Source organism: Eimeria necatrix, genomic scaffold, assembly GCF_000499385.1.
Source record: "Eimeria necatrix Houghton genomic scaffold, Enh_scaff87, whole genome shotgun sequence".
In the NCBI taxonomy this organism is placed as follows: domain Eukaryota; phylum Apicomplexa; class Conoidasida; order Eucoccidiorida; family Eimeriidae; genus Eimeria; species Eimeria necatrix.
This window is the reverse complement of record NW_013654673.1, coordinates 15,934-38,725: the sequence shown is the minus strand read 5'-3', so window position 1 is coordinate 38,725 and position 22,792 is coordinate 15,934. Positions and strand designations below refer to the sequence as shown.

General features: G+C 49.9%; 3 protein-coding genes across 3 annotated transcripts; 2 read left to right on the top strand and 1 right to left on the bottom strand.

Annotated features, from left to right (window-relative positions):
- Positions 1-710: 710 nt before the first annotated feature.
- ENH_00080740 (plectin, putative) lies at positions 711-8,660 on the top strand (the record flags this gene model as incomplete). The annotated part of the gene is made up of 11 exons (XM_013583259.1): positions 711-720; positions 826-893; positions 1,004-1,176; positions 1,278-3,186; positions 3,439-4,029; positions 5,448-5,625; positions 5,790-7,504; positions 7,627-7,731; positions 7,834-7,920; positions 8,069-8,137; positions 8,277-8,660. 11 exons carry the CDS (start codon positions 711-713, stop codon positions 8,658-8,660), a joined length of 5,289 nt encoding a protein of 1,762 aa, XP_013438713.1.
- A 3,020-nt stretch (positions 8,661-11,680) lies between these two features.
- ENH_00080730 (microneme protein, putative) lies at positions 11,681-14,066 on the bottom strand (the record flags this gene model as incomplete). Its single annotated transcript, XM_013583258.1, has 4 exons — positions 11,681-11,698; positions 11,997-12,299; positions 12,450-13,634; positions 13,872-14,066. The coding sequence occupies 4 exons, from the start codon at positions 14,064-14,066 to the stop codon at positions 11,681-11,683; spliced, it is 1,701 nt and encodes a 566-aa protein (XP_013438712.1).
- Positions 14,067-20,419: 6,353 nt separating this feature from the next.
- On the top strand, positions 20,420-22,632 carry ENH_00080720 (geranylgeranyl transferase type II beta subunit, putative; the record flags this gene model as incomplete). Its single annotated transcript, XM_013583257.1, has 2 exons — positions 20,420-21,837; positions 22,011-22,632. 2 exons carry the CDS (start codon positions 20,420-20,422, stop codon positions 22,630-22,632), a joined length of 2,040 nt encoding a protein of 679 aa, XP_013438711.1.
- Between the last annotated feature and the right edge of the window lie 160 nt (positions 22,633-22,792).

Below are 22,792 nucleotides of genomic sequence, written 5' to 3'. Positions count from 1 at the left end.
ACAAAATGAGAGCCCTATGAATAGCACGTTCTCAGTTTCCTCAAGTTCTAGCCTCCTACGGGAAAAGTGGAATGGCGCGATGAATTTATGCAAGACAACTGCTTATGTCCACTCACAGTGCTAGTGACTCCGGCGCCATAGCAGCAAGCATAACTTCACTCCTTCACTGCAGCCCATGTGTTGGAAAGACTATATGCGCTTCATTTGTGTAAGAGGCTTTGTTTCTCCTTCATAACTGTTCCAGCGTTGTTTTTGTCGCGGGGTCTGTTTCGCTGCCCAGCGGCGGGAGCAAACAAACCCAGAGCTGTATAGGCCCTACCTGTATAGGCCCTACATGCGTCCAGGGAGGGACCTATGGAGTTTACTCCGTCTTATCTTTTTCTGAACCAGTTTCTTGTAGTATATTAGCTTGCATTCTAGCAGTTGGTTCAGTGGCTGGACCTCGTATCGAAGAGAACCTCCGCGGCTGCCTGTTGGGCATGAGCAACAGTCGCCATAAAGGCGGTGCAAATCGGCATTTAAATTGACTCGTACAAGCACAGCTGGCGCCACTTTGGCGCGGGCGAAGGTTGCATATGTTTGCATCAAAGGCGCATATTCCACGGTTTTGTGAAGCGTCCGCTCCAGCCTGATGCCGTGCGGCCGACGATTGCAGAACCTGTCGTCCTGTGAAGTATCACTTGTCTTCGCACCACAGGAGCGATCAGGCGATGTCCACAGGTGCCTAATCACTTTGCATTTCTTATGTAGAACTGAGAAAGCTCATGTTGCAGCACATGGGGCACCGAACGTGTGCGCTTCAATCTGCGCTTTGTGTGCGCGCAGGCATCTGGCGCCTGTTCCGAAGGGGTGGTGATGACGGGGAAGGCGAGGGAAAAGCAACACGAGCACATGTAAGCTGTTGCTTTTGGCACGCTGTAGCGTGTGCAACGCGACGTCTGTGGACCAGTAAAGCCAACAGTAACGGTCTGTAATGTTCTTCGTGTGCATCCTTTTATTGCAGCTAGGCGAGGAAAATCAATTTTACTACAACAAAGAGCTAAAAAGATGGCTTATTCGAGGCGAGGAACATCTGGCGCAGCAGCAGGATACACCGCCACCACCTCCCGTAACAGAAACAGCGGGAAAACAGTTACCAGGCAATGCTTCTTCTATAGGCGGCATAAGGAGGTTGAGGTGAGACGTAGATTTGACAGACACTGAAACAAGCTTCCTTTACTTGCCCACCTGGCGCTTTTTCTGTAGAAACACGTCTCCTACTGTTGATGATTCTGTAGGGCCCGCGACGCTACAAGTCTATACACCGCAACCCCGGGACTGCTAACCAAGAATAGCGGCGGCACAGAGGCTAAAAAGCGGGCGCCTACGTTTGTAAGACCTCCATACATGCTGCAGCAACAGCAGCAACAGTTGGAAAGGGGTGGACAGGAGCCCGCGTCCGTTGACAGCAGTTTGCTGGGAACAGCAGATGAAGTTGCTCCTGTGGATACGATTCCCAGTGTCGGTGACAAGGAGGGATGTCGCGTGCGCGCCGCACTTTCGGCGCCTCCACTTAGTGACAGCCCGAGGCGGGCTTCAGCGGAGGAGGGATGGCAAGGACAGCAACAAGAGCAGTCGCACCTTCACCAGCAGACAGCCGTTGTGGAGCGGAGTTGCTCAGAAACCAACGAGACATCTGAAAGGCCCCAGCTATTTTTAAATGCGTCAGCGCAGTGCTCTACTGGCTCTCCTTCACCTCCTGAAAATGAAACACGTTTATTGCCCACTTACTCAAGCTTGCAGCAACTGCAGCAGCAACGCCAGCAACACGGGCAGGACCACCCTCATTCACTAAATGGCCTAGATCAGGCATCAAGTGAACCAGAGAGGCATTCTTATTCCATCAGCCAGCAGCAGCAACATTTGGTGCAGGCTGAGCACCAAGAGCAGGTGCGTCTAATTGGAGAGGAGGGCGAGCCACTTGGAGCTCAAGGGCCTTCTCATCACCAATACTATGCAATATCTGAGAATCACGAGGCCCACAGGCCTCTGTTAGACTACACTGATGCGGCAGAAGCGCTTAAAGTAGTCGACAAAGCGGCTTCAGAACACGGGCAGCAGCAACAAGAAGGAGAGGGAAATGCCCGGGAGGATGCGACCTTTGGCGGCCAATTTGCCTCCACTGTTCAACGGCAGAACCCTGAAGATATGGCGCTGTTTTCAGATGAAGCAACTAAGGCTCATGATAATGAAGTGCAAGAATCCCCGCTGCCTGAGTGCATGCAACAGTGGCAAGAGCAGCGTGAACAGAACTGTCAGCGGCAGCATCAACCGCATGAGGGTCATTGCGCGGATCGCCAGCTACAGAATGGTGGACATCTCGGCCTACCGGAGAGGGGCTGTTCTTCGGGCAGCAATCGCAGCAGGGGTACTGCACCTGAGTATGAGGGCGACTTGAACGACGAAGTAAATACAACGGAACTATTACCCGACAAAGGAGGTCTCACTTTCACTCCAAAAGATGAGGCAGCAACAGCAGTAGGGGCTGCTACTGCAACTGCTAACACTGTGGCTGCGGATGCTGGTGAAGAACATCGGTTCTGCAGCGCGACATTGTCAGATAAATGCGAAGCTTCAGACTCAGCAGACTCTCTCCACCCATCGGCGAAGACATGGGACTCCTGTCTCCCTCCTACAACTTCTCTTCAGCAAGAAGGGCAGATGGAGCGCCTTCAACAAGAAGGGCACCAGCGGCAATCGTCACAGCAACTTCAACAGCTTAACGATGAAAATCACCAGCAGAAGTTGCAGCATCACGATAGATTGCATCACCAGTTGCTGCATCAAGGGGTTTCTATGGAAGACATTCTTCCTGGTTTCGCGCGGGCAGTACAGGAGCTGGAGAGGAGTAGCGCAGAGACACTGAGACAGTTGGCAACGCTGCAGCAACAAGTGAGCAATCTTCGCTCCCGAAATACCAGTCTCACAAAACGTATACAGCGAGTGATTGAGCAGTTGCTATCTGGGGAGGGTCCTATGGTGGAGCGCCAACGTGCAGCAGAACTTGTACAGGACGCTATTTTTGGTGCTTCTGAGGAGTTCCCGTCGCCCATGGGGGAAGACGCAGAGCCACAGCCCTCACCAGCTTGCAGCGCAATCTCAGATGCAGAGGCAGCTCTAGAGGAGGCCCAAGGGGCAGTTTCCGCCGTACGTCTTAATTTACTTACCCGCTTACATCTCGAAACTGTCGGACAAAGACCGTTACGAAGGCGTACACAAGCGGTGCCGCGGACATCAGCACTAGATCCACAAACCGTTCCTCATTTTTCTCTTGGCTTTTTGTGCTGTGTCGACTGCAAGCCGTCTAAAGCGTGGCTTGCTGCTACCAATACAATCCGCTGCCGGCGCTGCCTCCTAGACTGCCTGTTTTATTGTTGCTTTTGCTGGTGATGCGTGCAGCTGACGCAAATGCTAGTCGAGCAAATGGAACGCAATAGACAACTTCAGGAGGAGGACATGCACTTCGATGCTGACATGGTGCACTTTATAGCTCAGTTGCAGCAGCAGCACGGCTCTCTTGAGCCTCTTCTGCAGCAGCAGCTGCTCTTACAAGAAGCTCACATCGAACAGCAGGAGAAACTGGACAGCTTGAAGTGCATGCACGATGATTTAAGCAGGCGTATGGAGGAAAGCTGCGCTAGGGCGGCTGATCTAGAGGGGCAGCTGGTTTTAGCTTTAGAAAAAAAACAGCAAGTACAGCGACAGCTTGATGACATGCATGAGAATTTGCAGCGTCAGCAAGAGCTATTTGAGAAGGTGCAACAGCAGAAGGAGCACGAAGCTGGCGAACTACGCCAGCAAGCAGATTTCTGGCAACAGCAGCTGTCGGATTCGCAACAGCAGTGGAAAGACCTGCAAAAATCAACACAGCAACAGAAGGAGCTCCTAGAAGTGCTGCAAGAGCGATTGGATGCTGCAGCGGGGCGTGAAAGAGTAGCCACTGTTGCCAGAGTCGCCGCAGAAGCGGCGAGAAAGGTCGCAGAAGGCCAGGTAAGAGAACTGCACCCACATCGCTGTCGGCAACATCTGGGCAAGCTTGATAGAAGTGTTCATATGCAGTACGCTTTCACATTAAGCTGGAATTAAATATGGGGTAGCTTTGCTAACTTATATCTCCGTCATGACCCCTTTAGTAGCTTGCAACCGACGTCTACCGTTCATGCGTATGAGTCCGTGCCAGTGGCAGCTGCTTGCCGCGTTTGACTGCTTTTCCGCAACTTATTGCTTAAACGGCATTTACTTTGCATGTGCAGCAGCTGTATGCTCCTACGTAGGTAAACATTGGCGGAGTCTACTGTGTGTATATATACCTAATTTTTTGGCGCCTCTTTTCTTTCCACCTTCATTTTCACATCCATGCCGCACCTTATTTGGTGCTCACATGCATGGACGCGAGCATATAGTGCCATCGTTGAATTTGTCTGGAAAGGCATGCTTTCACACTTCTGTGTCTTGCTCCTTTGCCAGTGGAACTTCTCCTGGTCAGTCTTATGAGCTTGCCTGTATACAACATTTCTGCTTGTTATGTCACGTGTATTTTAACTGGTTGCGTTTATCCATATGCATGTTTTGTAAATCCCCCAGGCTGTCTTTGCATTTGCTCCTGTGTGGACGACTCTTTGTTAGTGTGCTTGTCAAGGTTGAACGGTCTGCCATCACCTCCAAATATTTGCACCCTCGTAGTTGCACATGCATTGCCGAAGGTTCAATTGCCAGCGACGCATTCACGTTTGCGTATGTATCAACGTGTATGGACTTGCTATCCAGTCTGGATCTGGTCATCTACTTGTCTGTTTGGAACTGCTTTTCACGTACATATATTGCTCTCTTTACACATGCTTATATTACTCAAGGACTGGTTTTTCATGTACATAAATTGCTCTCTTTACACATACGGATTTTACTCGTGACTGGCTCTCATCATATGTCTTTGACTCGCTTCATCTACTTTTCACTGAGGGACTGTCTCTCGTCAGCCGCTTTTTTCTCGAATTTTCACACGTACTTTGTTGTCCATTTGTGCATCTGTTCATATCTCTGCAAACTTCATTGTTCATGCCTGTTTGCTTACCCTTACTCATTCTCCTGCCACAACATATCTTTGCACACGCATATGCGTCTGCGCGTTTCATTGCATGTTTGCATTGACTCTCATTCTGAAAATCTGATGCAAATGCAATTCTGCAGCTTTGTAAGTTTAGCTTGATAAATCGAATAAACTGTCCATTTTTCTTCGCATACTACGCAGCGGCTGCGCAGGCTTACTTGTTGGAAGCACCAACGAGTGTTTCGCTTCCCGTGTTGTTGAGTTAGTGTGAGACAAAAAATATGAGAGCTTGGCTTTTATTGCATCCCTGGAAAACAGCACGGCTGGCTCTTGCTCGTGTGGCGCTGTCACTTTACACCAGGCAGCAAAGGCGATGCACGCAAAAGAGCAGCTCCAGCAGGAGTTGCAGCAGCACGAACAACGACAACGGGAGGAAACAAGGGCGTTGCTGGAAGAGAAAGAGGAGGCACTGAATGAATCTTTAAATGCACAGAAGCTGCAGCATGATCTTGTCCAGCAAATGCGCCGGCAGCAGGAGGGTAGGAAATACACACTGTTTATGCTTTTGCCTTGCCGGACATTGCTCTTGCCTTTGCACTAGTTTGGCACAGCGGGTGTGTACAAGGTTACTGGTTTCGTGTGCTGACGCAACTGCTGTGGCATCCCTTCCTGAACTGCGTGTGACTTTCTTCATTTCCTGCAGTTCTGGAAGGGCAGCTGCTGACTCGGGAGCTTATGATGGAGCAGCTTCAAACAGAAATCAACCAACTGCTCTTGAAGCTGCGGCAAGAGCAGGAGCATCAGAAGGCTGAAATGAAACGGTTGGAAGAGCAGCACGTAGCGGAACTACAAGGAGTTGCTGCTGAATACGCAGGAATCCTTAAGGAGGAAAAAGAACAACTACATAAGCTGGCTGAAGAAAAACAACGCCTCATGGCTGCCTACCACGAAGAAGTAGAGCGTTCGCAGCAGAAGGTGGATGCGCTTCAACAGCAACTCGCTCAGCAGGAAGAGCAGAACGAGCTCATGGCGCAACGACAGCAAGAGGACACGGAACACTTTCTGCGTAGGCTGCAGCAGCAAGAAGTTGAGGGGAAGGAAAAGCAAAAGCAGCTGCAGAAGCAAGCTGAAGAAAAACGCATGCTGCTGGAGCAAAGTGACATGCAGAAAGAAGAGCTGTCTAGACAAGTGGAAGACTTGAAAAGTTGCCTTCAGGGAGCAGAATCTCGCGTGCAGATGTTGCAGAAGGATATGGACAGTGCTGCCACTTCGTTTGAGGTTGAACGCAATGCGCTACAGCAGCAGCTGAAAGACGCAATGGCAAGTGTACAGCAGCAACTCGAGCAACACGAGGCTACGAGAAAGAAGCACCAATGTTTACAGCAGGAATATGACGCAGTTAATCGCCAGATGTCGATTGAGAGAAGCGAGCTGGAGCAGCGAGTGGTGCTGCTCGAGGCACAGCTGCATACGCAGCAGGGATTGCTACAAGCAGCACGTGAAGAACTATTGCAACAGCCCGTTTTGCTGCAGCAAAAGCATGAGGAAGACTTACAGCAGCAACTAGGAGCAATGAGGCAGCTAGAGCTGGAGGAACGAGAGAGACTACAACAGGAACGTGACCAGATTCTGGAGCAGCAGCAGGAGAAGCATGCATTGCTGATGCAGCAGTTGAGAGAACAGCACGCTCTGGAGCAGCAGCAGTTGCAGCAGCGTATGCAGCAGGAGCAGCAGGAGCAACAAGAGACGCTTCGAAGTCACTTTGAACAGCTCTGGGACGAAGAGAGTGCAAAAATTGTGGCAGCGAATGCTGCAGTCGTTGAAAAGCTTCAGCAGGCACAGCAGATGCTTCTGGAAAAACAAAGGCAGCTGGAAGCCTATGAGATCGAACGGGACGCTCTTGCAGTAGAGCAAAAAGAGTCAGTTGCCCTGCAAGCGCAGCTTCTAGCCACAAAGTCAGATGCACAAAGGTTGCAGCAGCGTTGCAAAACATTAGAGCTCCAGGTAGAAGAGCTTCGGCAGCAACGTAGCTGCCCAGAAGCAGAAGTGCAGGCAATAATGGAGGAGGAACTGCATCAGCTACGGGAGCGACTGGTGGAGAAGGAACGCCTTTCCCAGCTCTTGCAGCATCAGCTGGATGAGCACGTAGCCAGCCAGCGCGATAGGCTGGGTGAGGTCAATGCAATGCTGGAGAGGCAGGAAGAGGCAAGCAAACAAAAAGACTTGCGCTTACGGAGTGTGGAGGAGGAGCTGCAAGCCCTTCAGCAGCTACTGCAGGATACCGTCGACGTGAAGCAACTTGAAGCAGCTCGTGCTGAGGCTGCAGAAGGCAATCGCAAGGTTCAGAGGCTAGAAAACGACTTAGCAGCTGCTATGACTGAGCAGGAATCACTGAGGAAGGCCTTGCAAGCAGCGGAGGTGTGTCATATGCTGCGACCGATAATCATGACGGCTCAAGGCGCTGCTTAGCTTCCCTGGCATTTTTGACGTACGAAGTCTAAAGGCGCATGTGGATGGTCTGATTTGTGTACCTTGCCCAGAAACAACTCAACGAAGTGCGATCAGGCGCCGAGGCTGACGCAGCCGCAAACGCGCTGAACCGCCTCGTGGAGACGAAAGAAGCTGGAACGCAGGCCATGGGAGAAGTGAGCTTGCCGTTGACCATGTTCGCACAGAAGTATTTTCAATTGGACTACAAAGCAGTTTTAAACACTTCGCATGCGTAATTTATGTGGGTATTGCTGCAGGACACTTCTCAGAATGCTCCTGATAAATGGGAGACTTTGGAGCGGCAGTCCAAAAGGGCGCAGTTGCGGAATGAAGAATTGACTTTGGTAAGTCAAGTAAACTAGCGCAGACTCAAATAAGAAAGGCTGAGGTTTTTTCTTGGCCAGCAGGATCAGCAGATGCTATGGTTTCTGTGTACGGCTATAAAGAATTCAGATATCGTTTACGGCCCTACATTCCTGCTTTTTTACTCAGCGTAATGCAACACTGACGCGAATCAGTGACTTTTTGTCGAGGCGGCTACAGTTCTTTGAGCGTGCACTGGTAAGGTCCTGTCCGCCGCGGCTGTGTAATCAACCGGACAGGCGAAGAGGCAACAGTGTTGTTGTGGCGAACTCATTGCATGGAGATGAAACCTGACCAGCTTATTCCACGTGAACACGAATGACGATATGTTATTCAGGCTGACATGGGCCCCCATGGCTTGGTTGTAATCGAAGATTGTGACAGAAGTGTTGTTCTCTCCCCAGCTGAAATTGATTTTACCCCGACAGAGTCATCAGTCCCTGAGTTAATTTCATTACGAGAAGATGCAGGGCCATCTGAGGAACAAGCGCCGCTAAATAGCAGTGGAAAAATTAGCTCGGCTGATGGGCCGACGATTTCCTCGAGCCACCGGAGTACAGTTGAACGTGGTTCACCAGCTTCCAACGTGAAGGTAAACGAGCCGACGTCTTCTGTATCCTGGCGGGAGCGCGGCGCTGACAAGGAGATTACGCTGGATAGTGCGCCTCCTAAGCCTCCAGAGTTCTTACGGGAATTAAAGGCACCCAAGGCCCTAGGTTAGGTAATTAGCAGCAGGTGCCGGAACAGAATAGCGCAGCGAGTGCTACGAAATTTGCTCTGTGCGCCGACTACTCTGCGTAGCATACTTGCGCAATAGCATTTCCTGGTTTTGGCCGTAAAACTGGAATGTCTTTCGTGAGTCTGCAGCAGCTTCTAAAGCTGCGACGTTTTGTACGGCCGTTCTTCCAGCGTGGCGATCTCCAGCATAAAAGCGACCCATTTGTGCTGCGTGGACCCTGGCTATCATTTGCCGTCCAATCTGTTGTTATTTGATCTTTAGATGTAGAACGTACCACTTCGCAGTTGAGTGCATCACTTGTGCAGTAAATGGGCTTGTAGGTATACAAAATGGCATTAAATAGTGCCAAGCATTGCAGTCCTGCAGCTGCACGCTTGCTCTGTGCGGAAGTTTGTCAGTGGCCGCTCATGCGGCTCAGGCTGTAGAAGGCTGAAACGCGTCTGCCAGTAGCCTAGTGAAGAGACTATCAAGCCTTGCTTTTACACTTAGTACAGGAAAGCGCAACCAAATACATGACGTGGTGGCTTTCCTGTAGCTGGCTCTACTGGTTACCTTATCACCGGTAGTACTCCGTGGCTAATCGACACTGGTCGATGCACCTTCGAATTAACCAGTAAAGATGTAAGTATACTTTCGGTACAGGTGACCACTTTCGGTACAGGTGGCCGATGCATGTGGAAGCCTAGATCAAATAACGCATGGCTGGACCGAAGCCAGCAAGTCTAGGGGAAAATCTTCCCAATGTGATAATCGTTACTGTGATTCAACTTTAAACGTGATCGAACACGTTGTTTACTGTTCGTTGCTGTGATGACTCCTTCCACAGCTTAGCTCTACTTCACTGGCTTTTACACAGCTGACGCGAGAACTGGGGTCATCCCTCTAAATAGGAAACGTTCTAGATCGTTGTTTCTTTAGGTGTAGAATCCATTTGCCGCTGTGACGAAACGTCTGATGCTGTCAAGGTGGACACTGTCAGTCCACAGGGATGAAGGGCCAGCAGCGATGCAGCGGTGAGCTGTGAAGATTGGTCGTCACGGCAACTTATCTATGTTTTTTGTGATGAAGACGATTATGTAGCCCCAGGCAATCACATGGTCCAAAGTAGGAAATCGTCGAGTTATACTCTGACAAACTCTGTCCTACGAAGAAGTATTCAGTAAAAATTTGAACGAGCAAATGGAGAATGGCCGTAGGCACGCCTATTTCGAAGTGTCTATTGGACTCATGAGCCATTCTTACGTTAAACAGAAATTGAGTACTCAGTGACCGTGATTCAGTAAGTAACCGCAACAACTGGGTACACGTGAAATGCCCAGAGTAAACAGCAGAAGTGCGCCTTCAATTTCGTTCACTTCAACTAACCGGTTCTAAAGCGGGTTTGCAGGATTCCTCTGCAAATGTGCCCTCTAAGTTAGACTTCCAGCCATCTGCTTCAAAAAAGAAGTGCAGCCCAGAGCTTCGACCTGTTCTGGGTTCATATGTTGACTTCGGCAAGTGCGAGTAAAACGAACGTCAGAGGTGAGGAGAGGTGCTTTGAATAATAATTAGTATTTACGCCGATCATGACACAACTGCATGCCTCCACGGCGTTTGCAAAGCGACTGAACAGTCAAACACTTGCAGCTTGTTGTCCTACCTCAGGGACTGCCTAGTAATATACTCTGGTAAGAGCATGCTTGATTTACTGTAGCTCGTTTAGTCCCCTAAAGTAAGGCGAATGAACCAGCCCATTGTTCAGTACACAAGCTGATTTTCACAGGAACACGACACGATCCATCGTAGTCTTACGAAACCAACTTACGAAGCTAGTGCGCAAGCAATTGCTGCAGTGACGAGATCCATGTGAATAATACAGAAACATTTAACAAGACATACGCTACAAAGGTAGTGAAGTGCTTGGAAGAGTTCGGACAGAACCCACTATATTGATTCAGTGGCATGCCGAATTGCTCTTTTCAAGCAGTTTCGCATGTTAGAAACCTGCAGACGCGCACATGAGGCTGCTAACTGGCTAAAATACTTACAAGTAAAATAGTTTCCTCCCTACCACGTCAAAATTAACGACTCCTTGAGACTCAGGAATGAAATGAGTTGTGCTGCGGGATGGCGTTGGGTCACCTGCCTATCCACTGTGCTCAATACTCTGAAACAACCTCAGAACTCATTTCCACGAAACGAACTGCTCATGTGAACTGTATCTTTCGTCGTCACGCGAATTCATACCCTAGCCCCATCCCGATACAGATACAGATGTGGGAATGTACAGGTGGTCAGGCGGTTAATACCCTGCAATTCCCCATGAGTAACGCTCACTATGCAAGTCCTGCTGCATGCTGGTACGTTGTGAAGTGATGCTAGATTCGAGGACTGCAAGCTATGCATGCTAAGCACTCTGGCCTCCGTCCACGCAAAGAATAACGCAACCGTATTTCATTCCACGCGTAAAGACGAAATATTGTGCCCACAGTATTCGGTCTGTGTGTGTGTTTTCAGAAAAACGACTCCCTCGCGCAAACAAGAAGTTCACTAGGGGGGACAGCTTAAAAAATGTTTTTTTTCAGTTACCAGAATACGAATCTGGAATACAATACTGGACACCATTTTACTACCATCAACTATGGAGGCTTTTTTGCAATATTTGTAACATGCCGGTTATCTGAACTAACGTCCATCCAAGTCACGCATCTCAAAGCGCTGCGTATAATCAGCCAGATCTCTGCCCTACGCAGTCCACCTTGAAGAAAAAAAAACGGGCCTCCCTAGACAGATTGTGCGAGCACCAGTCCGTATCTCCTCAAATGAATGCGCTCCCGCCTTCCTACTTCGTGAGGAAGAGCACAGCGCACTGAGTTCTGGAGCACTTGCACTAGTGGAAATGTTCTCCATGTCTGTGAAGGGGCTGCCGGGATAATTAATAACACTGTTCCTTCGCGCTGCGCAGATTAGCCTGTGCCATCCATCCAGCGCAGCGTCATTGTGGTATTCCTCCTTGTGCGTGGCTACAATGCGGCCCTCTCCTGGAGCGCAAACAAAACATGGAAAGCACGGACTGGCCTCATCGTATTCGGGAGCGATGATTAGCGTGAAGACAATACGCTCAGCGTCTTTAACTCCAAAAAATATAGACGTCTCGTCTATATCTCACCTCCATTTTGCATGTAGCTCCCTTCAACTCATTCACAAGCTCATCTAACCGCACGTCTTCGGCGCCGCTGGGTGCTGTCCCCGTCGGGGTGCCACGGCAAATAACAGGTGAAGACAATACGCTCAGCGTCTTTAACTCCAAAAAATATAGACGTCTCGTCTATATCTCACCTCCATTTTGCATGTAGCTCCCTTCAACTCATTCACAAGCTCATCTAACCGCACGTCTTCGGCGCCGCTGGGTGCTGTCCCCGTCGGGGTGCCACGGCAAATAACAGCGTTTCCGCAGGCATCTACACAGCCTTCACCGGACTGACTCAGATCCAGCGCACTTTGTGGGTAGCAGCCCCAGTTGATGCCAACCTTTCGTGCTACTGCAACCTCGCACATACTGTCGTCAGTAACGCATAACTTGGCAAACGCTGCTATGCAGCGTGCGTCCAAAACATGTTGCAGACAATCACCCCCAGGCACCTGCAAGCACCAAATCGAGACAATGCGTACTTCCTCAGTTCAATCTTGCATTGGCAGCCTGCAGAAATCCCCGTCCTGTACAACAGCCGCAGTCTAATGCTATCTCTCCGTTTCAAATAGAAGTGCATCATTCCGCATGCCTACACATACTTCAGCGTCCGATTGGGGATTCTGCGAATCAGAAGACGGCGGGGTCCCCGACTCCGGCGGTCTTTCCGTCTGTTCGTCTGACACTCCCATTTCATTGCAGTAGACCTCCTTCTCTGTCTTGATCAGGTTCTCGATTTGAGGGGCACGAGTCAGGTGGGAAGTTGAAGAGCCATTCACACTGCCACTGCAAGAAGTAAGGTTTCCGCAGTTGTCCGCGCACACGTCGGCGGAGATTGCAAAGTCTATCTCGCTAGCTGCATAGCAACGCCACTCCTTTGCCTTTTGAGTCGTGGTTCCCACATCTTTGCGCGCGTACATTTCAGTGTTGCAGTAAGCTGTTAGCCCATTGCTGCACGCTTGTTTGCCTTCCTCTGCACAAAATGCGTCCAAAGCATGCTGCAGCGCTTCTGGAACGGCTTGAGTACCACTTGAATCCTCCGTTTCGCTCTCCTCAGGCGCCCCTTCAGGTATCTCTGACGGTGGTGTTGCTTGTGATGGTTGTTGCTCCGATTCCTCACTGCAGTAGTTGCTCTTGTCGCTGTCAATGACCGCTTGAAGTTCGGAAGGGCGAGTGAGGTGGGATGTTGAATAGCCACTCACACTGCCGCGGCATGACGTGATATTGCCGCAATCGTCCACACAGCCATCACCAGGCTTCGAGAAGTCGAGTTCCTTCTCAGCGTAACAGCGCCACGCCTTTGTCTGCTGCGAGCTGCTCCCTTTATCGTAACGCGCATAAACGGCAGTCCTGCAGTATGCAACGAGGCCACTGTTGCAAGAGTCCTTGCCGAACTGTGCGCACTTCCTGTCCAATGCCTCCTGAAGCGTTGGCGCTGGGGCGCTGCAGAACTCTTGTGTACGCGAGTTCAATATGTTGGTGAGTTCACTCGCACGGGTCAAATATGCAACTGAATTGCTGTTGAATGCACCAAGGCACATTGTCGCCGCTCCGCAACTGTCCACACAGCCTGGCCCCGCGGCTTCAAGATCAAGCGCTCCATCCGTATAGCATCTCCATTGTTTTGAAGAAGGACTGCCTTTCACACCGTCATATCTTGCATACACAGTCCCACTGCAGTAATCCTGTAGGCCGCTTCTACAAGCAGCAGACGCCTGCTGGGAACATTCCTCATCCAGAGCATCCTGCAGCGATTCGCGGCGTGCCGCCAGTCTAGTGGTCGATTCCTGCAATCACACAGCACGCTAGCATTCAGCTGCCAAATACATCTACAATGCTTCCTGCCTTCTGTGCAACATCCTCTAAGATTCGGTCAAAACATATGATCGTAAAATTCGTTGGGCTCCCCGCAAGTCCGGTTCGCCTGTGGCCGAGTCTACTAATTGTAGCGCCTGTCTTCAATTCAACAAATAAGCCGCGTCTGTTTGGAGCAACGAGGCAAATGCCTAAAAAAAGTCACTCACAGCTTCGGCGGAGAGACCTGAGCACACAGGCAGCGCAGTCACGGAAGGGTATTCGGAAACCTTCTTTCTTTCCTTGAAGTGTATTGGACCTTGAGCAGTTCTAAACTTACTCAAAAAACTTCTGCTCAGTCGAAGAGCCTGTGTTCGGCAAGCGCTCGCTAAGGCAATCGCGCCGACGCAAATGTATACCTTCATCCTTGGGAAGTAAGAAAGGCTAATGGTTAAATGTGAATCAACATGGAGGAAAAAAAGATAAGGAACCTCAGGTGAGAAGCTGGAAAAAAACACATGTGAAGAACAACGCTTTGCTCTAGGAAGGTGGTGTGCCTCGGCTCGCCGCTAGCAATCGAGCAATGAAGCTGCAAGCTATCCCAGTGATGAGATTCACTTGCTGCTTCTGCTTCATATATAAACTGGAAATGAGAGACTGAATAAGTTTCATTATTAATTTTGCCAAATCAGTTGATTCGCGCACAAGATAATCGGTTCTTTTCTCTGGTCAATCCAATGCAGTGACAAGGCTGCTCGAGTTCAGCAGCCAATAGAGCGATGATCCCTACCTCATGAACCAAGTAGTGTCTTGTGAGAGAATAATATGTGTGCTCAAATGGAGGCATGCTAATTGTCCGTGTCTGTTTAGTGTTGCTTTAGAGCAAAGGCTGCGAGCTGCCAGTGCCTACACTGCTGCCGATTGTGCCGTGACGTGAGCCTTACTTGTGTGCAGATGCCTGAGAGGTTCCTAACCATTTCCGATAAGTTTGTTCTCATTCAGCTCGTCTTGGTATAACTGTTCCGCAATTGTCACCCAGAACCGGCTCACTCGCGGCATTCCCTTCCATCGCCTGCTGTTCAGTAGGATTCTGTCACCCGTATACTCTTAGGTAATCTAGTAAATACTGAGAACTACATGAGAATGGCCCGCTGGATACCACGTGAAAAGTAAACGCAACATTGAGGTTGTTGACCCTACGCAACACCACGCAACTGTTGGCTGTTGTTGCTCAGCAGAGGGGAACTTTCTCCTTGGATCAGCTCATTCAGAATAAATAATCTGACAACCAAGACTACCGCATTCGTTAATATCTTCGGCACGTGGCGGTCCGCTTCAGGGGTTAGAACAGGACATCATAGCTTGACTGTGTAAGAGATGTCGCAGTAGATACGATGGTCGCCGCCTGTCGCTGGCAATAAATTTGCATTCTTCCACAGAGTCGCCAGCTCACTCTTCTCTCGCAAAGCCTAGAACAGCCAGGCGAACGCAAAAGCCACATGAAATAAATAGTACAAAGTTTCTGTAACTTGGAGGACCTGGCGATTCACAATGAATCCCCTGCATTCCAGATCTGGCCTCTGCGCTTCCTGCTGACACTTTTGATTAATTGGCATTCTCATGCTTACATCACCTGCTTACTAGTAAGACCCGCCAACGGTGCATTTCCACACTTCGCAGTGGGCGTCTGTAGAAAGTAAAGTAAAATAGTCCGCCAGAATCCATATAATTTCGAGACTATTTCGTCGTTCGTGCTTCTCTCAATGAAACACGAATTGCCTTTGGAATCGCACCAAGCGCAACTTTTCTCATTGGCATATCCACGCCGTGATTGGCGCATTTACCCACCGCTAGAGGACGCTGCTGCCCTGAACAAGCTTCACCGCCTAAGTACTGTAGTGAACCACCTTATTAGTCTGATGCTTCAGCACTGTTGCATCAATGGCTGACCGTTTACTTTTTGCCTCGTTTGTTCTCCTGTAATACTCTCCACTACTGTACGGTTCAGCTACAGTGGAACGGTTGTCTACTCTTGGCTATATTGCTGAAGCTACTACACAGCCAGACTCCTGTTCACCTATAATGCGCCTCCAAACCCTTCTCTCAAGAGGGCACCGAATGACTGTACTAACCCAAGGAATAACTAAATACATGTCCTTAAGATTCTGAGACTGCAATCTCCAAAGTTCAGCAAGATCCCCTGCACAGGCCGGTTTGAGCTGGCGCTTTTCTTGAGACACAATAAATCCTGAAGCGGCCTTTTGTCTCGTTACTGGAACAACTGTGGAGCTGCTGCTGAAACTCGTGGTGCCACCATGTTCCTTGCGCAAACCAGAGACGCCATACACATATAATTCGAAATACTTCGCGCCACAGTTCCATGCACGGCTTTGACAAGTTTGCTTTCGGCAATCGTTACGCTGCACAGTGACTCTGCGACAGAGTCTCCAGTCCCATTCGTAACGCCGACCTACTACAAGTCAGGTCAGCTAATGCTACACAGGTGGACCAAATTGACCGTCGCAACTCCTGATAGTAACAAGAAACTACTGCATGCGTCATGCAGTCGCAAACGAGATCTTCACAACGCATTCTACGCTTCCAACTGATTTAACGCATACGCTGCATTGTTGCAACTCCGAAACTGATGCTTGAACCCAAGAGCCAACGCCCGTTAAAGAAAATCCTTCATCCTTTGCTGAGCAGACTCAAAGCACGTGCAAACTTCCTAAAAAGAAACGATGCAGAACAGCCACAAGCAACTTCATGGAACGATCTATCCACAGCATTACCAGTGGGGATGCTCCCTATGAACTGCGAAGTATTCGGTCACGACGGCTTCAAGCATGATTCTGCGACGCATTCTTCCAAGGCTTTCTTCTTGACTCCTCATGAAATGTGAATAGTACCCACGACACTCACTTCACTGAAAAGAATACTTCAGGAAAAAGCTTCAGCGCATAATCGTCAGTACCTTCTTTACGATCCGACGCTCAGACCCAAGGACATTCGGCTCGCCTCAAGTCTTCCGCGTGGTCCCTGTTTATCTATACCACGTAGGCGTCGGCCACTGCTACACTCTTCAAACCACTATCGATTATATGTGTCCAGGGATGCCAAAGCGGAGAAAACATACCCATTTTAGAGCCACCTGAAGGACTTTGCAGTTTGTGAAGACCTGCACAAGTGACACTGTGGTTCTTCCGTGGTTCAGTCCTCGTAAATGACGAGAGGTGTCTCTTGACTTGGAGTACAAAACAAAGAACTTCCAGTTGTCCTCCCTGTTGCTGTGGATCTCAACATGCCCTCGTGCATCATTGTCATTTTGCGTAGGAGAGCAACATCAGGAATTCCCCCGGGGAGAAATGGCACTTTGGGGTGAGGCGCCAGCGGTGGCATGAGCTGTCTGAAGTCCTTAGTACGCATCCAGCTGTCAAATGACTTAACACCTTCTCTCGTGAGTATTGTTATTTCTCCACTGGGAGACTTCACCCAATCCACTCGTCTAGATCTTGGCGGTTCGGTGATGATTATGCCCCGATGCTTTCCATCATCTGCCCAGCGTGGCTGTCTGCCCCAAGAAGCACAACTTGTGTTACAACCCATCGTAAAAGCTGCAGATAATGCCAAATAAACACTGCCTTGATCACCGCTTTGTGCTCTGCTACTCGTAGGACCACTGGTACGCGGGACAGCAGTAGTGAGCCGGCAGGCTTGTAAGTGTGCTTGGACACCTTTACCAATGGCTTAAAGTTCCACTGGCACGTAATGCTTTGGGAGACATTCACATGAATGATCTAGGAACCGATCACAGGGGCAACACTGATGCCCACGCTCCAACAACTGCCCGGCAGTGGCCTCTTTCCCCCTTAGAAAAAGAAACTGAATAGAATACAATGAAAATGCAGCTACTCCTGTATTACATTCCACTAAAATTCAACTTTATACTCATAAAGCAGACGAGGCTGCTGTGATCGCCATGCGAGTCCCACACCGTTCCTGTTGAAACAGAGCTCTCTTGCAGTAGCTGGCCTACAAGGAACCACATTGGTCGCCTTACGTTGTGCTTGCGGGTTCTAAAACAACTCAAAAGAGAGACGGGAAACAAACTTGGCAGAAACGCACGACTGTTAATCTCAACGTAAAAGCTTGCCAACCTCGCTGTATCATTGCCGTATCAACAGGTGTAGTGGACTGCAGTAGACGATCCATATCGCGCAAGCACCCCTCGCCGGTAGCACACTTCATCCGTTTCGAAGCAGATACGTTTTGGGGTGTTTGCCGCCGGTTTCACTTGCCGTTTCAATGCAGGCGGTTTGGCTGTTCCTGTGGGGTGCACGAAGCCTACATCGCGGCTTGCATAGCGAAGGGCGCCAAATGCGCTGTTGCCTGCTGTTTTGATCCGATACCGGACTACACGTTCCTGTTTAATCGGGCCAGCAGGAGTTACAATGTATCGTGTAGTTGGGCTAGCGAGAGTTGCTACATCTCGCCCTCCTCCAGTACTGTCGAGCGAGTCAAACTTCAGTTGCACGGTCACCACATCACAACCAGCTTGCTGAGACACAAAGCACTTGATATTCTGTAAGGTCCTCCCTAACCTTAGAAACAACAACGACTTCTGTGTGGTCTGCGCCCTGAGTTGTCTTGCGCGGGTCTTCGCACTCCACCGGCGTTGAAAGTGCACCACTTGCAACAGAATCTTAGTCGCATCCACTTCATGACTTCCCTTTAATTTTGATTTACTGTTGCTCGCTAAGAATGCGAGCTATTCAGGTCTTGTGCGCGAAAGTCCTTTGAAGCCACTGTTGTTTCCCGCCAGCGATGCGCCCTTTTCATTTGTACAATTGCGTCCCCACATAGTAGGGGATACCACCCAACCGACGCCACCAATACGACTACTCAGAATACTTAGAAATGCATGAAAAGTGATATTCGTGATAGTATTATCTACGAAATTTCCTCTTGATAGCTGTACACCATTGAACTCAACGCAGGCAATATCCCCGCAGCATACCAACAGGCTATCAAGCGAGAAGTGCACAGCCGTAAGTCTACCTTCAGGTTTGTTTTCCTCTAAATATACCTGATAAAACTTAGACTTTGGTGGTCTGTAGCCTGTCGAAGTTGTCTAGAGCGGTTCGTTTCGAACAAATCACACCTGTTTGTGATCCCATTCAGCCGTAAGAGACTGGTCGGGTTTTTACGATAGGAATTTTCGCCGTGCTGCTCTGAGCAGAAGTAAAGGGGTATCGGCGATGCTATATTAATAGCCGGATCCTTGAGTGTACTGCGGGGGATTCAGCTTGTCCGCTGTGACGGACTCTCAATGGCTTCGTAGGTGTTTACCTGTTAAGTACACCGCTAATCCTATGCAGTAGAATAAACGTTGGAGTTTGAAGGGAAAAATACACAATGAGAATACCTGCTTTTGGTCTCTTAATGTGGAGCCCCTCTCGTGGATCCGTGAAACCCTTAATTGTTCACACACATCGGTCAATTCATTGCTAGTCCGAGCATCTGCTTATGTTTTAGTAATGCTGAGGTCTTCCGTAAACAAATATTGTCTACACAATTTAAGCTGTCTCTCTCAACTATGGTGCACACAAAACAACTCCAATCCTAACAGGAGTACAGATTTTTGGTGCTAATCGTAGAGAACTGGCATTGGCACTAGTTGAGGTTCAGGATCCAAAGTTAATACAACGAATACTACAAAGTACAGGACTTAGAAGTGACATCATATAAGCGTGGCGCTAAAAGAGTCGTCTTACGTCTCTACTTCCATTAGTATGCATGTCGGGTAATACAGCGCCACAGTAGAGGGGTTTGCACGATAAAAAAAGGGCGAATCCTTTATACTTACATGAAAGAATGTGTTCTCATTTAGGGGCTTACTACGCCATTGTGGTTCTAACGAAGGCAAATGTACCTGCCAGTCAGCAAATTGTGGCGTCTTGAATAAACTCCAGACTATTCCCTCGTTATCTGCAGTCACTCACTTAGGCCCAAATCCCATCGCATGCGCATACAAGCCCTAAAAATATTCCTTAAAAGCGTCCGGGGTCTTGTGTAAAGTGGAAAGGGGCTTTATGCGGGTCCTCGTCTCCATAATCTCCAGCATGCTGCACTGTCCAGCATTATAGCAGAAACGACTTTCAGCGGCTGTGGGCTGTGAGTTTTGCGGTTAGAAATCTTAGAGTCCGTTTCCATAGAATAGCATTTGAGGAAACTATTTCTTGCAAGAGATCACGGTAAGGTCGCTCTGCTGATGGGCCGGCGGTACACTCAGGCTGGGACCTGCCAGGAGTCCTGTGCACACCAGGATTGACACAGAAGTAATTCGAAGGAGACTAGAATTCAACAAGAAAGGCCTATTCCCCTTGCTGCTGCATATTTTAATCTCTTTTCTGTGTGGAGAGTTGTTAGCTATGCAGCTGAGAAGGAGTAGCATTTCAGCTATGTTCAGTTCACCAGACGTTCTCCCCAGCCCCATCATGTCATCTGTCTATGTCACCATTTCACCATTGCAGCATTTTGGTTCAATTCTCTTACCAAGTCGCTCTACGTCAATGTAAGAACTCGCCTTCTGGTGATAGGGGGCCTTGCTAGCGACGACGCTTCACAGCAAAAGCTGATGGACACGCTTCGCTCAGTTACCTGCACCTTCTCCTGGCGCCGTCTGACCAGACAAACCTGCGCGAAATCCTAAATTTATCAACTTTACGTTTAAAGTGACGGTGTGGCTCTGCTCACCAGCGCAATTTGAGGGGTGCAGATGGAGAAGCAAACGAAAGGAGCAGCAACCACTGTTGCTGCTGAAGCCGACAGCAGCTGCCATGGGAGCACTGGTCACTATGGATGCTGTTGGTACCTCAACGTGGCATCGCACCAGTCGTTTGTACAACAGCAGTTGCAGAGAGGCTTGGGACTGCTTACTCTTTCCACTTGTGTGGATGAGATACCATGTATCTGTGCCGACGGAGGTTTTGCTGGTGTTCCTCACGCACCCTTTATGGAAATGGTGCAGCAGCAGCAGTCCATGATCAGTGGAGTGTACTGGACTCTGTGCTCTCTTGCTCTACTGCAGCCGTCAGCTGTAACAGAGCTGCCAAGGGCGGCTCTGTTACCCGTTCCTCACGAAGTGAGGATGGCGCTCCTTCACAAAGCTATCCTCCCGTGTTTTCGCAAAAGGCAATGCTCAGGCTGGCTTCCAGCGGCCGCCGATGCTTGTTCTTTCCCCAGTGTAACATCGAAAATGCCGACAGATGCCATACCGGAGAGAGGGAGAATGCGACGAGGACGGAAAGGAGACGCTGAAACGAGCCCATCGACACAAGTAGCGTCGTCTGGAGAAGCCGCTCTGCCACCTGCAAATGCAGGTACAGCATTCACAACTACAGGCCGCCATGTATCTTGCAGCAAGGCAGTTCTTGGCTTTAGCAGCGGTCCGGCAAAGGAGGCGGTTGCTACGGCTCTGTGTACCTGCAGTGGCCTGCAGGCGCTGGCCCTGCTAGGAGCTCTATCGTCGTTATCTTCAGAGGCCCTGCAACAACTGCGACGCTTCCTGTTGCTTCTTCAGCGACGAGAAGATGGCGCCTTCGCCAACACCTTGCATCCTAGTTGTTGGGGCAGCTTCTGCAAGGACTGCACCAAGACACGGCCACTAGGAAAAGCGTCAGCAAGAATGTTAGCAGGAGAAAAGATATGGGAGAAAGAAGGAGACGTCCGATGCACTTTCTGCTGTCTTCTCAGTCTAAAGCTAATACATGCCGCTGCCAAAGCTCAACGCCAAACAGGCCCTGCTACTTCTCCTCAGAGTTCTACATCTAAGCCGTCTGGGGCTGCACGTGAACGTCGAGGATCGTATACAGATGAAGCAGCTGCCGTGCCGGCTAGTGCAGAGCATGCTTCGTGCCTCGAGGGATATAGAGAGCCCGAAGGGATTTCTGGCGAGTCAAGGGCGAAGCTTTGCCATGATGCATCCTGGGAAGCTTTTATGTCTAATCCGTTTGCTGGCGTCCGCGTTGATGCAACAGTCTCCTGGTTGACGTCTCTCATAGCAGCCGACGGTGGTGTAGGTGTCTCCCCTGGGGCGGAGCCACACGCAGGCGCCGCTTTCTGCCTCGTTGGTTGTTTGTCTCTCCTAGGCAAAAGGCATGCTTTAGGAGCCAACGAGCAGAGGAGGCTGGAGCGGTGAGTCTTTCTGCCCTGCTGTCTGCTGTTGTGGAGGTATTGGCGTGCAACCGCGAGCTTTGCTGTACTGACGCCTCATTCTAGTTGCAGCGTCTTAGGATAGCGACTGTTAGGCAACGTTAGCAATGGTTATTTGCTGCTATTTGAAAAGGTCGTGGCGGCTGCTTTTGCAGGTGGCTGAGAGAGCGGCAGCTACCCGAGGGGTCTTTGCAAGGCCGCCCTGGAAAGAGAGGTGACAGCTGCTACACGTTTTGGGTGACTGCTGCGTTACTCCTGATGGGCAAGCAACCGCTAAAGCTGTTACAGGCAAGTGCTCTCGCTGACTATGTAGCTGCTGCGCAGCATCCGTTGGGGGGCATATCGCGGGTCGCTGCATTGAAGGGAGCAACAGCGGATGGCTCTCGCGGGCCTGCTTCGACCTCTAGAAATGACAAGGGAATCCAAGAAACAACAAAACAAGAAAGTGGCGAAAACAGAAGCGGCACGTGCAGCCCGTTGAGGTTACTGCATGTTGGCGCACTGGACTTAACTGATGAGCAGATGCGGCTTCCCGACCCTTTCCATACCTTCTTTGCCTTAGCAGGCCTTTCCTTGCTGGCGAACAGCGGAGATACGGATATGCGACAGCAAGACCAGCGGTGGCGGATGCAGCCACAGCAGCACCAAGAGCAGCAGCAAAAGGGACAGGGATGGCAGGAGACTTGTAAGAGACTTTTAAAGCCCGTGGACCCCGAAACTGCCTTGCCACTGCAACTGGCAGAGAATATAGTTTCTTTCGCTGGCAAAAACAGCTAAGGTGTTTCCATATGCCGCACGTTCGACATTTCTTGCTGAACTCGAGCGGAGTAGTGGCATCGGTCGCACCTGCAGTATCAGCTGATGCTGCAGCGGCACAAGACACGACAAGAGAAAACCTCAAAAGATCAACAACCAGCATCATGGCAAGTAGGCGGCC